This window comes from Ammospiza caudacuta, chromosome 1 (assembly GCF_027887145.1).
Source record: "Ammospiza caudacuta isolate bAmmCau1 chromosome 1, bAmmCau1.pri, whole genome shotgun sequence".
Lineage (NCBI taxonomy): Eukaryota > Metazoa > Chordata > Aves > Passeriformes > Passerellidae > Ammospiza > Ammospiza caudacuta.
Window position 1 is genome coordinate 18,214,460 of NC_080593.1, and position 17,012 is coordinate 18,231,471.

At 38.1% G+C, this 17,012-nt stretch overlaps 1 protein-coding gene across 3 annotated transcripts in view; it reads right to left on the bottom strand.

The window, feature by feature from the left end:
• KIAA1217 (KIAA1217 ortholog) overlaps positions 1-17,012 on the bottom strand; it is a 176,633-nt gene that overhangs the window by 62,262 nt on the left and 97,359 nt on the right. For all 3 annotated transcript variants that reach the window (XM_058807347.1, XM_058807355.1, XM_058807363.1), the window contains exons 4-5: positions 15,806-16,004; positions 11,114-11,207 (exon numbers count right to left, since the gene is read on the bottom strand). In XM_058807347.1, coding sequence (XP_058663330.1) covers positions 11,114-11,207; positions 15,806-16,004 — 293 coding nt within the window. The remainder of the gene's footprint in view (positions 1-11,113; positions 11,208-15,805; positions 16,005-17,012) is intronic.

Consider the following 17,012-nt stretch of genomic DNA (forward strand, 5'->3'; position numbering starts at 1 on the left):
AAGAGAGGTAAAGAAGTATTATGTGGAAAGGTAATAGGGAATTCTCAGTGTAGAAATACAAAAGAAAGGAAAAAAGACAAAACAAAAAGGGAATGAGGCAGTGCAAAGAATAGTAAATAGGAGTTTGTGAAAGATGAAAGAGAGTAATATTGGAAATGGAGTGCTGAAAAATTAATAGGGAAATAAGAAAGGGATAATAAATAAAAAAGGAAACAGACAATTAAGACAGGAAGAGAGGAATTGATGAGAAAAAGAGGAGTTAAAGAGATTCGCATATGACGAAAAAGTCAACAAAAAATTAAATGAAAGAGAAAAGCAGAATAAGTAGAAAAACATGAATTAATGTAAAATTTCTTCAATGCTAGAAGATTTTGCATTAGTTCTTGTTATGACAATGCTGTAGCCTAGCATACTAGGCATGGTAGGGAGAGGGAAAGAGCAAGAAAGGAGGGAGAAGAGGGACAAGAAAGAACATCCAACATAAACTTATTTCATTTTGTTTTATATTCTGAGGCTTCATGGGTTTTTTGGCAGATGGGGTCAGACCATAAGGGTAGTTTTTAAGAAAGAAGTGAGCAGAGCACTTCAGGTAAATGCAAGCTGGAGTGACCCACTAATGCTTGAGGACATGGGCAAAGAAAGTGAGACCATCACTGGCCTTTGCAATTCACTCTCATATTCAAAACAAAGATATTTGAGATGCACTTTAAAGCTATAAATGGCTTTTGAAACCCAACATTTGGTTCAGTCATTACCACTGAAGATGTAGTTAAGGCTCCAAACAGCTTCATCTTCCTCAGACAGTGCAAGAAATAACAATTCTCTACAAGTGAGGCCTGAATGCAGCATCTCTGAGACGCCCCAAGCAGTGGGCCTGCGTGCTGAGAGAGAGCGCTGAGCTGGCTGCTGCCCTCTGTGCATGTCTGCCTGTTAGTGGGGCACAACAGAAGTTCTGCTTTGACTGAGCCAGCACCAAGCTCTGACAAGCGATGGGACATGTCATATGTGTGTGTACATTCACACGTGCATGCAGCCCTTGCTTCTCAGAAAACATTTTCCTTATCAATCCATTGTGTTATCAATTCCATTGTGTTATCAATCCCCTGATCACACAGATTTATGACCTCAAGAACACCTGCACATCAAGAGCTCTTTGGCAGTCCTAATGTTCAATAGCCCTTCTCATTCCTAAATTGAGATCACCTTTTTTCCAGGTAAAACGAGAACAAACAAAAAAATAAGAGGAAAGCAGTATCACACTTCTTCCCATGAAATGTGAGCTTACAACATGCCACATCTTAAATACAGAGCCCATTCCTTGAGCTGTATTTGGACTAGCCTGGTTGTACCTGTACTGAAGCTGCTGTCACAGATTAAGTGTCAATGAGAAAACCTTGACAACACACTGGCTGAACTCTGCTTGGAAGGGAATGGAGCAGAAGGCCACTTGGAGCTTGACCCAGAGCCATCCCATGAGAGCCTCCAGTCTAGCCACACTTTAGGCAAAGTGAGCAAAAAGATGGATGAGAGGCAGCACATTTTGCATTGGCCTGTCTGAAATCACAGTGCCTCTGTGTGGAAGTTTATTTACCCAGCAGCATTTCATCATTTGAGCTATCTCCCTTCTACCAGTCTGCACTGCTTTACTGCTGATTGGCAAGACAAACACCCAGATCACTTAACAGGCACTCATTTCTGCCTATTTATGTATTTAATTTCCTATGAACAAATGAAATGTGAGAGTTAAAAAAAATGTTTAGATTATCCAATTAAGCAGAGAGAAGTTAATAAATTTCTCATGCTTTATTTTCCTACGCTTCCTTCATGTGCTATGCAGACAGAATGGTGAGTGCACTAAGAAACTGCTTGGCATTTCAGCCAAGATTTTTCAGGGTGTTATCACAAATGACAAAAATATAAACACACTAAAACATAACACATTTCAATCCTAAAAAGGTTGGATTTACATAATTACATCATTGGTTTGCCAATATCCACATTTATCTCATCAGTATAGCATGGCCCACCCATCCCATAAGCTATTCAGATTGTTTGGATTGAATGTATAAAAGCTGTTACTGATCTATTTTTCTAAAGTTAACATTATGACAACCCTCATAACTAGTGCTGCATTCAAACCAATTGTTGCCTTTTCTTTCAAACCAACTGCTCCCTTCTTCTGATTTTCCACTGATGCTTTTTATGGCAGAATTTTCTGAGAACAAACAGAGTCATGTAATTCATGAAAATGCAGAAAGCATTTCCTCCTCCCTCCCCATTCTCTTTGAAGAGAAGAAGGACACCATGTACATAACATAGACAACCACCACCAATGAAGGGAGCCAAACCCTTCAGACCAATCCCTATTTCAGCATTTCCTTAGGGCACCACAGAACTGATGGGGTCATCTCTTTTTTTTCCAAAAAAGGAATAGTTTCAAAGATGTACAGTTCTAGTACAGATCAGCATTTTTATTTGGTTTAAATATGCTGTATATCAGATTTCTGCTATTTAAAAGAAAAATACTTTTAGTAACTGCACTCATAAATCAAAATAAATGCATGGCTTTCTGACTTCCTGTACTAACTCAGCCTTATTTTTGTTCCATATTTGTATCTCTTCTCATTGCACTGAAAACAACTAAAACTGAACAATTTGATATAGTTAAATGAACTTAAAGAAAGTGTAACCCTTGGTCTCATCTTACATAACCAAACAACTGAATCAAAATACAATTCCTATTACAGATATATGAAATGTAAAAAATGTAAAAAATACAGAAATATTATAAAACAGAACTGATAGTCAAAAGACATGGGCAGCATGTTTACACCTGTTTCTTCCAATACAGTGACACAGAAAATCAGAAAAAATAAGTTGCTGTGCTGAGTTTTAGAGTCAGCACTACTGACAAGAGAAATGGTAATGAAAAATCTGACATTCAATTGGATTTTGCAATGCAAGTGTCCAAGACACACCACAGCTCATAGTCTTAAGGTTGAACAGCATTTGCAGTTTTATGTCTTTTTAAAAGACAGAAGTGCTATCAGTGCATCAACTAAGAGTCTTAGATCACAAACTTCTTCCCACACTGTTTGAATCCTACATTTTCTTTTCCTTTTACTTCCTTCTATCCCAAAAATATCCAAATTGGTCAGCATGGCTGAAGTAAACAACCTAGTTTACCCAAAGGTCAAGCTATCTATAGCAAATATTAAGTGATACCTTTACCCAACACACCCATTCAGTCTTCTCACTTAGTCACATGGAATTCAAATTTGCAATGATGTAAGAAAGACATATATTCAGACAAAAAATAATTTCAGCATCACATCATTTCTCACGGAGTCCTATTGCGTGCTGATATTTGCAACTGTCTTGCTTTTGCCAGCTGAGGCTTTTTTTAACCCCAGATCTTAACCTGTATCCAAGGAAAGATATTTTTACTGCTCATATTTTCAGAAGACTGATTAGTTTTCCAGAGCTCTTAATAGAAAAAAGTACAATCCAGCATGGAGAAGAATCAAGATCCTCAAATGTATAACAGTGTTTTCTTAAACACCAGGTAATGGTTCACTCCTCTTTGTTAAAAGGAACATAGGGACAGAATTAATTATCTTTAGTACTCGTAAGGCTAATGACTAATAATATACTGATGTAAAGACTTATTGGAAAGCAGAGAATCTGGGACATGATCATGAGCTAACACATTTTGGATTTGTGGAAAACTTACTGGAAAAGCTGAGGTTCTGCATGAAAAGAAGAATGGCTTTTTTGAAGAAGAAATATTCTTGCTAACTTCACTTGGTTCTGGGAATTGTGGTAGCAAAATGCTCAACTTCAAGAAGTTATTTTTAACCCCTGGTCAAGTAACAGCTCATTTGGAAACCTACCTGGAAGTCATAAAACTTGACTGGACTTTGACTTGCGTGACTCCTGCAATTCAGATAAGCTACCTGGTTTACAAAGGAGGTAAAGAAGGGAGGTCACAGCCACAAGCATTTTTATCATCTATTAATGTGTTCAGGGAGCTCCTGCAACATCTGAGTCTGTCAAGTATTTAGGAATTTCAAGTAAGCAGTCAAATTAGCGCAAACTGCTCCATTAAAAGCAAGGAAAGCGGGGGGAACCAACAAAATTTCTAAAGAATTGACACAAGGAAACATTATGTAAAAAGAGGTGGAGTAAGAATAAAACCAGAAACTAGTAGACAATAAAAAATGGACTCAAATCCAATCCTTATGTTTTTATTCAGGGCAAGCTCTCACTGAAGGCAGCAAAATCTTTGCCTGAGAACCTCAGATGTATGAGAGATAAAATTTTTAGTTTTAATGAAGGGCTGGAAAGACCTTCACCCAAAAGAGATAATATGTTGTCTGTGGGTAACTTCATCAGCTGCAGGGTAAGCTCTCAGCAAACCTCAACATGAAAGGCAGACCAGCTTGAATACAGACCTGTTAGTGGGAAATAAAGAACCCTCCCCCTAAAATTTCCACTCTCTGGAAGTTTCCAGGTAACTGATTTGTGGTATCTACCACATGACACTCCTCAAACTGACTGGGAGATTATTGCATGGGTGTGGCAAGCTCGTGCTCCTTGAGCCCTTTCATATCAAGAACATGACACTTTCTTTCAACAGCAGTTTCACATAAACTTAAAATTCATCTTCATTATTTGAATATTAAAGAAACTCTAAAAAAAGTATCTTTTAAAATGTTGGTATAGTAATAGTATCTACATCTATAAGGTTATATTCCTTATGCATACATATATTCCTATACATACATATAATACTATTCCTAATGTTTGTGAAATAAATAAAATACACCAAAGCATAAAGCCATCATATTAAAAAAACCACAGTGGAGTATCCATCCAACTGTTACAGAGGATCTGTATCTTTAAACAAAACAGCTTTGGGCTAGAAAACATTTGAGATTAATATACTGTTTTATGTGTAGCTAACATAAAAATAACAGCTTTTTCCTTATGATTCTATCCTTTTTCTCCCTAATTTAATCATTGCACAGGAGTAGATATTGTGTATCAAAGGACACATGAATAAAAGAGAACAGGTACATTTACAGTCTTTCATCACAGACTGATTTGATGCAGGTACTCCTTGGTATCTGCAGGTCTGTAGTTACATAAATAATTGGTAACTACTGAAAGCCCACTCAAAGCAAAAGTAGTAAAATCTGTATCAGTAAAAAGAAAATCCAGAACATCAGAGACTTCTTTTATAAATTTTGTTCAGATCTCAGCAAGATTTGTAACAGTAAGTAGAAAAATAACTGTTCATGTCTATGTAAGTTTGAAAACAGACATAAAATCTAAGAGTAGAGGTTGATGGTTTAAAAAGCAATTAAATATTTATTTTCTCACACAGCTGAAGGATGAACAAACAATTTTCATTGTTCTGACTGAAATTCCCAGTTAATCTGAATATATCTTTTAGTTTGGAAAATATAAAGAAAACTAAAAACAAGAAAAAAGGAATTATATATCCTTCATTATTTATAAGCATCATCTTACCTTACATCTCTTGGTGAGTTCTGTTTCTAGATGGTTTTAGCAGGTATTTTAATTCAGAATTAGTTTCAGCAATACGTGCCATTACATCTGCTCTTTAAAAAAAAGTGCTTTTTCTCTTTTCGTCAGACCAAGTATGTGGCCTGAAAGAGCTGCAGCGTCTCTGCTCAAGAGATTTCATGGACACTCAGAGGCTTTCCTTCCACTGTATGAAAGTAAATCTGAGTAAGGAAGGCATTTTTCCTGTCCCGGAAATCAGCATAACCAAAACCAATGCTGAGCTAATGAGAAATGTTTCTTCCATGTGTTCTGTTTGGCAGACACCGCGAGTCATATCGAGGAAACACGTGATGTTTATAAATACAATATGGCTTATGTTGTCATAACCTCTCAGTGACAAAAAGAGCACTAGAAAAAGCAGACAGCAAACAGCAGGAGAGATGAGATTTGTATCATTTGGAAGGTCTCTATCAGATAATAGAGGTATTAGCAATTGCCTTTTCATTTTGGTTTTTTTTTTCTTTTTTTCCCAAAAGGAAACAAAGTTTTAAAGTAATAGGATCAGAAAGGTAAAAACAAGGCAACTTATATAAATGCTGTCCTATAGGCATCTTAGCACTAAAATACAGGCACTCCATTTATTTTTTTAATTATTTTCCAATAAAAACTTTTTTTTAAGGCATAGTATGCAATGTAAAGACATAATGGTGGCAGTGTTTGCATCTTTTATGTTTATTGATGTTAAGGTCATAAGCTACCCAATGAAAAGAACCTAAAGATGCTGGATGTATGTTTACAGGTACCTTAAGAACACAGAAGAATTATTCTGCTTTTATTGTTTCACTATCCTTTCTGCAAAGCAGCACTGAATTTTAGCCTCCTTGGAAGCCTCACGTTTTTGGACAGTTGTTTAAGGGTTTCTAGTACTTATAGGGTAATTTTAAGTTCACACATTGCATCTAGCTCTAGAGAGTTAAAATGTTGGCAGCCTGCTAACCAGTCACTTTCAAGGGGAAAAATGAAAAGTTGGAGGTGTGCAATTTCAATAATAAAAGCTACTTAGCACAAGTTTACAGAAACTTAACAAATGTCTGTCTTGTTTTCCTATACAACTCATTTTAACTCCTCTCCTCTTGGCAGCAAAAACCTCCATTGTTGTCAGGAACATTATTAACATTTTGCCACTCTAACTCCCACAAAACGTGGAATTTCCAGGTTCTCTACACAGCCCCAGCTCAGCTCTGACTCAACTTGCACTAATTGTTCTTTCTTGGAGAAACAGTCTCAAAAAAAAAAGATAAATTCCAAAACGCCTCAAAGCATACCTCAAGACAACAACAACCACAACAAGCATTATTTGGATATTCTGACCTCACCCAGCAGAGACCTTATGCAAGTCAGACAATTAAGTAAAACCATGGTAGGTCTAGGACACTTCAAAATAAAGTGTACCTCACAGATTTTAGGGCAGGTGGATGGGAAGAAGAAAACTGCCAAGCAAAATAGCCACTAGTTTTTATGAAGTAAAAACTCCCTCCCAGTTCTCAAAATTGGCTGGTAGGTGAAGCCCAAAACCAACCACTGCATAAGCCAACATTATTAGAATCCAGCTGAGCCACCAGAAACACTGACTAGTTTCTGTAACAGAGGGGGAGACTGCAACTTAAGTTTCTTTAGCCTTCAGTCACTCCAGAAAAGGAGGGTGTAGAGAATGAGGATAGAAAATAGGCTGTGCACATTCAGTAGGGGAATCTCTTCAGCTCAACAGCCCAGCATGGAAGGAGCAGTGCCCATTCACTCAGCACCATATAAAACCCCACAGCCAGTTCCTTGCATCCACGTCCTGGCATTCAGTCTGCGCACCATGGCTGACTGAGTGCCAGCCTGGGCCCTTCCCTTCCACCCCTTGCAAATCACAAATGGCAATTCCAAGGGCACAGAACAACATGGCTGTGTACAGGCATTTACACTGGAATTCTGAACAATGCCAGGAGGAAAAACAGACCATCTAAACATTTGTTCATAAGACAGTATTTTGTCAGAAGAAAGTACTGTTGCACAGACAGCTAGAAAGTGCTGATAAGTTATACAAGTTCAGGTGAAACAATAAATGAATGAAAGGTAGCAATGTGAAGATATATTTAAAAAAAAAAAAAACCCAGCTGTTGCAGATTTACAGATTACATTTTGGGAAAGGAAAAATAACAAAGAAAAAGCACAAGTACAAATAGTCAGTGAGACAGCACTATGTGGCTACTTTTTGCTAAGCAGCATTCAACATGGCAGACCTGTCAAACAGGCCATGCTATTTGAGAGGGAAAGGGCCAATACCAGTAAGCAAGTGAGGCACTCAGAAGGATTTCAGAAAAACTCTCTTTTAGAGATTGCTTGGACCCCCAGCCAATTCCCTTTTCTCAAACAAAACTTGCTCAGAAAAAAAAGCATGAACAAAGAGCAGGAAAATTAGAATTAATGGACATGAAAGCTGAATGGCTCAATAGAAGATCTGAAAGTTACAGATCCCACATTCTCCTTGGACATTTTAAGTCTTCTTGTCCATATGGGTAATACTTAATACTTCAAGTGTTACTGCCAATTCTTATACAGGTCTAACATCTGTTTGGTAGTTAAAACAGGTGTTCAAGCTGGCAGCTAACACTATTTTCTTAGATTATTTTGGGCCAGTGACATGGAAATTATTATAAAGCACATGAATAGAAGCCTGAATGTCATCAAACCCAGGGATAAACATTCCAAAGGAACAAGAAGAAACAGTAGAAAAAAAACAGTAGAAAAATCTGTACAGGCAAAACTTTCCCAGTCACCAGGAAAATAAGGATTTAACTCACAGATGACAGGAGACAACCACACTCTAAGTATCACCATGGAAAAATATACTTACAATGACTAATGCATTATATTCTAAATACTGTTTTTCAATGGTCTGACAGTCAGCTGCTTTTCTGTAGGTATTTTGAAACAGTTAAACATGATACCAAGCACACACTCCCTCCTTCCCACTGCAGTGAATTTACACTCATCCATCATATGAAATTGATGAATATCAATTTGCCTAATGCAAAGATATGCAAACATAAAAGGAGAGATAAGAAGCAAAGGTTTTTCTACAATCTTATGGGTACTCTACAATAGCAGTACATAAAATGTACGTGTTTTTCACTTAGAATCCTCATGTTTTCCCCTCCTTTACTCTGGTTTGCTAAGGAAGGAGGGATAAATAATCCATCTGGCTATTGGTGTTTTCTTCCTGCTGAACTAATAACCTGTGAATCCCCAGGCAAATTTCTACCAGATTTAACCAATGAGTAGAAAGACTACTATGCCCCTATAAATTTTGCCAAATTAGTGATTTGACAGAAGATCCTACTGTACTTCTGCCAAAGAGAGAAACAGTTGCAGTGTGGGCTCCAGCTTCTCAGACTCCAGAGGATGAACACTGGAGAGTGTCATTACTTTGGGAAGAGTCCCAGTTTAGGACCTGAGTATTGCTGCATAAGGAAGAGCCCAACCAAAAGACACACATCCTTAGAAAAACAGGTTTCAGTGTTTCTGAGCTCAAGAAATCACTTGTTTCCATGCTCATAACTTTGAAGTGCAGAAGTTCACATAGATCAAAGGAAAGACTTTTTGCATGTTTCTCCACAAAGCCCCTATGAACATCCTGGCTCTGGCTTCACCTCTCAGACCAGAAAGACAAGAAATCTGCCAATGCAAAGCAAAAGACAAATGAGAAAATAGCTCTTTTGCTGGATGCACAGAATTTCAAAATGGCATCTTTGCATTTCTATAAAGTAAAACACAATATTCTGCCATGAAAACACCACCTCTGCAAAGGCTGTCACTGTGTCACCATTACATTCTAGTTATGCCCAAAAGGTGCTAACTCAGATATAATCAGGAGATGGTGAGTGTGCATATCTGTTGTACAACACAGGATTTTAAAATACACAATTCAAATAATTGCAGTTTTTGCACAGAGGCAGCACCTGTGTTCAAAACAACTCTGCCATGCAGCAAATGCCTGGAAGAGGGCCAAAGAATTAATTTTTACTTTCAAATGTATGTAGTTAACTACAACAGTACCTTCAAATAGGCCTAGAACACACAAATAATGCCACAATATATACCTTCAGCATCCACTGTACCTGGAACAAGAACAGTATAAGATAACTTTATAAAGCCACAGTTACAAGCATTAATGTCATAATGCACAGTGACAGTACGTCATGCCTTTGAATATGAATGAGATATATCAGATACATCCAGTTACTGCCACAGGAATGTAACTAGAACTAAAGAATTCCAGGATGTTACAGAATACACAAAAAACTATGACATCTTCCCTTTAAAGAACATCTATTTCCTTTCTCATGTTGTGTGTGCAGCTGTGCGAAAAATCAAGTAATTAGATTTCTGACCTATCCAAATGACCATTTTATAATTGAAGTGCATAAATGAGAGGTGGTTGAGAATAGTGCCTGTAAATAAATTATTTCAATCTTTCTAAAATATTGTGGCCTTAAACTGTTGAAACACAAGAAGTACTTGCATAAAATATTAGTAATAAAGCAGGGAGACATGCTCAGAATTAATAATGAAACCAAGAAGCAAATGCATAGTTGCAGAAATCACTTCACAGGAAATTTACTGCATAGTTGAATCAGCTTTGGAACACACATAAAAGCCACAAAGCAGGTAGGACAGTAGTGGCATTGTCTTCTGGCCCCATGGAGTTAATTTGGTTGCACGGTTTCCTGGACAGACCTAGGATGGGTGGGGAGGAGATGAGGTTGTGTAATCTCACCACCACCCCCCTGTACTGCAACAGCAGCTGCAGGTAACACGGTGCAAGAGGTGTCCCACAGCTGAATCTTCTGCCTCTTGCCACCAAGGGAAGAGGTAACAGTGCAGCAAAAGACTGACACAGAGAGAGAGAGAGAAATCAAATGTTCCAAGTGCATTCTCTATAGTTTCCTAATACAAAACGTTCACCAGAAAATACAAATATACTCATCCTTTTTCAGTGCAGGCAGAAAATTTAGGAAAAGACAAAACTATTTATACCACAATGAGTATTTATCAGAATTTCCTATCCAAATCTATCATTTACAAAGAGTTTCAGTAGATTTGAAGTGAGTTGTAGTTGCTCAGCCACTGGAAGCCAATCCCTGCTGAAGCTTTGCTGGAGTGCACTAACACTATGCCATACTTCACTGTAAAGGGTTTGCAAACAGAATAGGAATAGGAAGAATAGGAAGCTATAAAACTCTGAGTACTGTTTTTGTCACAAAATACATAATTAAAGGCTATCTTTTGCTTCACAAACTTTTCTGCATTTAAACAAGATCAAAAAACCAGTTGATGCCCTGGGCAAATAATTGGAAGAAGAAAAGCAGTTAAAACACATTACAAGAAGCATTATTTATTCCCTTTTCTGTATATGTGCCATACGTATAGCCTGGATTTGCTGAATTGCTATGTTCATATTACATTTCAGAGTTTAAACATTTAGCAGAAAAGTTGGAGGAAAAAAGAGTATAAATGCAGCATTAGTACTTACCCTTATATCTCCATTTACAGCTCTGGAAGTGTGATTAAATGCATGTGCAGGGTCTTTGTTGTAAACTTTAAGGAAAGATCGGTCTTGAATATTCCTGGAATTAAAGAATCAGCAATGACAACAGATGAAAGCAGTTTTATTTACTTTGTTGCCTGAAAGTTTCAGGTAACAGACAAACATAGTAGGTCTGCAGTCGATCTATAAGAAAAGCGTAAATGCCATAACTAAGACACACACAAACAAACAAAAGCCTGCTTTGATTCTCTTTCCCATGGGAAGTATCACTCTTTCACTAGAACTCCACACCCATAAAAATTAGATAGTGTTAAGTTTCTTTCAAGATCCTGCCATAGAGTGAAAACACTTTGAAGACAATAGAACTTCAACATTTACACAGCACTCAAAAAGGATTTAGTTAATATTTACATGTCTTATTGTGCACTCAGCCCACATAAATTTTTGCTATTCTAAGAAGCAAGAATATCAAAAGAAAAGCAGTCTTTCTAACTGTAATGAGGAAATTTTAATTATCAGCTTGTTCACAAAGCTAAAAAAATCCACAAAAGCTGAAAATTCAGTTGTAGATAAATTCTTCCTCTAAACTTTATCTATAATAAAGAAAGTTTTTAAAGGGAAAACGTATTGCAGAAACAAATTAACAAAAAATTTGATGAAAGCTTACACAGAAATAGATTAGATGAAAAGCCCTACAAGAATACTTTTGTTTTATTTGGTCTCTACACTTTGTCTTTGATTAGTTAATTTTTTAACTACTTCATTTAGGAAAGCGATGACAGTTTTTCATTTTGTTTCAAGACCTACCTTCCAATAATTTTATGGCTTTGACACTTGCCCTGAGCTCTGCTGATTTCTGGTTCACATTTAATCAGTAGCAATCTACGCTCACTTACATCCTTGCAAAGCTGCGATTCCTTTCATTTCCCTGTAGTGATCTCTAGAGAATTTACTTACACATGTGACTGAATTCCTTTCCTCCAGGTGCAGCTACAAGTCTAGTGAACTGATCTTAATCAGTTGGATTATAATTTAAAAATGAAGGGAAGGATTGTTGGGCAGGTCCAATTTCTTTCTTACAATGTCATATTACAATCAGTGATTGCTTTGAATGGGTAGCTAGTCAGAACTTGTGTTGCTGCTGCTGTAGATGTCAAGTAGTTATTAAAGAAGCCCCGCAGCTTGAGAGACAGATCAGTGTCTTGTGTTTAAGAACTGGAGGGCTGATGAGAAGTTTAGTATTTATGAGTGTTTACTTGTAGACTACATAGGAAAATAGCTACCTTGCGGCAAGTTCAAGTTCTTCAATTATTTACGGTAACATAAACTGTTTTCCATCTTGCAAATGTGACCCTTTGGCTCTGAGACCTGCACTGGGAGGCTCCGTTACCATTGTCTTGGGACTGTGCTCTTCTCAATACAAAGCAAGCTCTCTCACCTTCCATTCAAGAAATGGCATATTATTCATTTAAATACATTTTATCTGCTGCCTTTTCTGTATGATGGCTATGAAATGGTACCTCAAACAAATGGAGTTTTTTAAAAGGCATTTTCCATAAATAGTTCTTGTAGAAACATGACACTTTGAAGTAAAACATTGCTGCAAGGCAAAGCACCAAAATACTAGGCATTTGATCTCTGATATGAATGTATTTCACCTCATGTTGCTATGCTAAGATAAACATTACTGATAACAGGTATGTATTACTGCACATTTATTATTACTATAATTTGCATTACTGTAGCTCCCAGATGCCCTTGGCATGTTCAAGGGCCTCACTGATCTGTGTGTGCTGTGTAAACACACCAGGAAGACAACTTTTCACCAACTTACAAGGTGAATAGGAGTCACAAAAGACAATAGAAGAGTTGCAGGAAGATAAGGGAACAAAAAGAATACAGAAGATCACAGTCTCTCCAGCCAAAGGAGCAATAAACAAATGCTGGAACCACGGGCATGCTCTGAGTAGGCAGTGCAACAGAGAGAGTGGGAAGGAGACCAATGCAGTGGTTTTGCAGATGGTTTGTCTGTGGACAATACCTTCCAAGCATGTTAGAGGGCTGCCTGAGAGAGAGGGAAGGCACTTGCTTGAAAATTAAAGATGTAAAATTCAAACTGGCATTATTCACCAAGTGGAAGCAGATGGCACTTGGTACTCAACAAGAAATGAAAAGTAGCATTGAAGTGGGCTTGGAGGAGTCTTCATAATGAGGACAAGTGGTTTAATGAGATGGAGAAGATACAGTCAGAGGACAAGTGAAAAATGAATGCATGCAGAACAGTCTGCTTGTCAAACAAGGAGAATGATCTTTGTTGCTTCATTTGAATGGGTAAGAGCAAGCAAGATTACAGCAAGATTACCTATTACCTGTGCCAACTGCCAAGAAAAGCCAATTACAGCAGCTGCTATTAAAAAGTTAAAGAATTACATGAGTGTTTTTCCTCTGTGTGATAGGAAATGAAGGCTGTAAAATAGGGATGCTCTGGAGCACAAATCTGAAGTCCACACTAGATCCAGAGCCCTGAACCACTTTAAAAAAAAGACTGGACTAAAGTAGAAAGACAGAGCTTTGACCCCAGTGATAAAAAAAAAATTAAAAGGAAGGGGGAAAGTAAAAGATAAAAGGAAGAAGAAAAGGAAGATGGAAGGGGAAGGAAGGGGAAGGAAGAAAGAAGGAGGAGAATGAGGAGAAGAAGAAAAAAAAGAAAAAAAGAAGAAAAATAATAATAAGAAGAAAAATTAGAAAAAGAAGAAGAAAAAGGGGAAGGAGTTTGATGGCCTAATGCAAGGCACAGAAGAACACGGAGCAGCCTCTGAGGGAGATGGAGAGCTAAAAGACCTGAGTGAAACCCCTCTGTTTACAGGAAAGAAAGCAGAGGATTGAAGGAAGACATGGCAAACAAAGGAGAGAAAAAGGATGCTTTATTTCATCTGTTCTCTGAGGGGAGACACTGAGAAGACATTTTGAAGAGTAAGGAACAGAAATGGAGAAATGGTTGTGGAAATTATTTAAAGGTGGTGAAAATGCATGTTATGGACTCCATTAACCTGGAATTGCTGAGGAATCCTAAGTGAGAATACTGGCAGAACTGAAGGAGAGAATTTTGTTATGAAGGAAGTCGGCTGGGTTGTGGGATTTCCTCTAGAAATGCCTGACAATGCAGGCATAGGAACAGAGGAAGCAGATGTTGGGGTTGAGCCAGGCCTGAGGCTGGCAGGGTGACGCCTGCAATGGGAGCAAAGGAAAAAAGGTGGAGTGGCATTAGGATAATCAACAACTGCATTCTCAGGGGCATGAAGTCATAAACTGTTAGTCTGAAACTCAAGGGAAGACGGAGGGATAAAGGGAGAAGGAAGGGCTAGATGATGGTCGGCAATAATGCACTTGGCAACAGAGATGTAGTAACCCCTACCATGAGTCAATCAGTTGATCTGATCTTGTGAACAAACTGTTTGATGTATAAGAAACTTGGGTACATGTTGAAAGATGATGATGTTTGATGAAAAAAATCAGATGGGTCTTCACATAGGCATTACAGTGGCCAAACATGGGTGTGGCAGTCTGCAAAGCAGATAAGATTAAAAGAAACTGAGATCCAAGAGACTGCCTAATGACACTGGACAGACAGCCTGAGGAAAGCAAGACAGAGGTGAGAAAATGGAGTGTGGTGCTGTTCAAAGATTAAGAACAGAAATGGGGAAATTGGATTGGGAAGGGCTAGAAAAGCTCCAACTTGCTCTTTTAACTACAGCATGATAAGGAGGAACACCTTAGCCATAGGATCTCCAGAAGAAACAAGGCAGCAGTGGACAGTACACTTCTCTTGCACCACAAAATCTTCCTGCATTAGTGGCAGACTAGTGGAGAGCAAACAGCTTTTCTGCTTTCTCCTCCATCTTGTTATGCAAAAATGGACAAATCTCTGTCCATTTTTATCACAGTTTATTTATAAGGTGTAGCATGTCTGCAGTGTACCTGAGAGCTTTATTTATGCATGATTTGGGACTTTCTAGGGACCCTGAGACCCTGGAACTTCTGCTGAAGAAACCTGGTTAATTAAGAGGCTGCACTCACACAAAATAAAGGATAGAAAGGTGAACCATGTATTGACCAAGCTCTGAATTAGTGAAGTGACTGCATCAGTTGCTGCATCCTGACATATAGCAGGAAGAAGGTGCAGCAGTGCTCCCCAGTGCCACAGAGCTTTGGCTGTGTTAGATGGCCCAACTGGCCCCAGTGTGAGGACATCAGTGACATTCACGTTTGTTACTTCAGGCTCATGAGATCAGGCTTTGCACTCCCAGTAAAGAAACAACCCAGCTTTTCTGTAAATGTTTACTCTGTATTCTGTATTTTAAATGATTGTGTCTTTGGTAAAATTCAATAAACATATTAAATATATGAACCTTTGTATATTATAGAGATATTTCAACAAGGCATGCCATTTATCAGTGCCTTGTGCAATGGATATTGCACCTATAGCTAGAGGTATTGTCAGACCAGACCTCCTGGATTACTCAGATACCACTGAACATGCCTTTATGTGTCAGGCCACTCTCTGTCAGATACTTATCAACCCCATTCCTTTCTATTCTATAAGTGCACAACAAAACAAAAAACACACAAAAAAACCCCCAACCCCATGAAACCAGCAGCTATAATGTCATGTCTTACCTCACATCACACAATTCATAGTATATGTTTCTGCTCTCATCCTTGATGTAAATGGCAACACTGGGTGATTCCAGCATTTTCATTGTCAGCTGCTGGGGGAAGGCACTTACAAAAAGGGCACGAATTGTGTCTGTGCTTGTGATCTCATTTGGCATCCTCAACTGCTTTGTTTCATCTCCATACTGAAGATACAATACACCTGCAAGCAAAAGCAATTGAAAGTTACATATTCTTAAATGCACAGTAATGATCTGGTTTCAAAGTCTATGTAGAACACAGACCAAGCCCATAATGAAAAGAGAAAAAACAGCTCACTCTCTTTAAAAAATAAAGCACATTTGTCATTCTCCTTTTCAACAGACTATTGGAATAGAGCACAGAACAATGATATGGTTTGGCCCTGATGAATGTGCTAGTCCCAGTACTGAGATGCCTCTTATTTTACTTCAGTTTGATAAATCAGAAGTTTACCTCAGAAATCCTAATGGAAAATCTCAAACACAACAAGTTGGTTCTGTAGTGGAAGTTGTTGGTAAATCACAAGGTACTTTTAAAAAAAATAGCTGAGGAAGAAATTTATCCTTTCATAGCATCCAGCTTTCCTTATACATAACCTCACACTTACCAATAAAACCAAAATTTTCATTTTAGCTCAAGGAATTTTATATTCACAGTTCAATTTGCTGGCATTATATAGCATGAAGCCTCAGGTGAAAACTCCTTCCAGGAGTAAAACTGAGGCACCCCACAAAAAAACAAGAGCAATTTTGGAACCTTTCAGTTTCACAGCACCATTAATAATCATGCTTAGTGCTCAGGGAGAAACATAAGTAATCTCAAATGCAGAATTGCAAAATATGGACATTCTTACTCACTCAAGACAGAACACGCTTCTGATACAGCTATTTTCAGGGAATGGGAGGCCGTGATACACTCAGTAATGGAAAGAACCATGAATAATACAAACCAGGGGACTGAGGGAAGGGGTATGAAGTACCTCTTCCATGATGGCTTTGTTGGCCCTGCCAGGCCTATGCTGACTCCTGTACAGCCAGCACTGGCCAGTACTGCATGAGTGTGGCTCATGAGCATTGCTACAGCCCAGTCCAATGTCATCGTGACCTCCAAGGCCCTCCAAGAACTGAAGCACTCAGAAAGAGCCATCCCAATTAACAGAAGAAATCAGTCTGGACTTGATGGTGTTGAT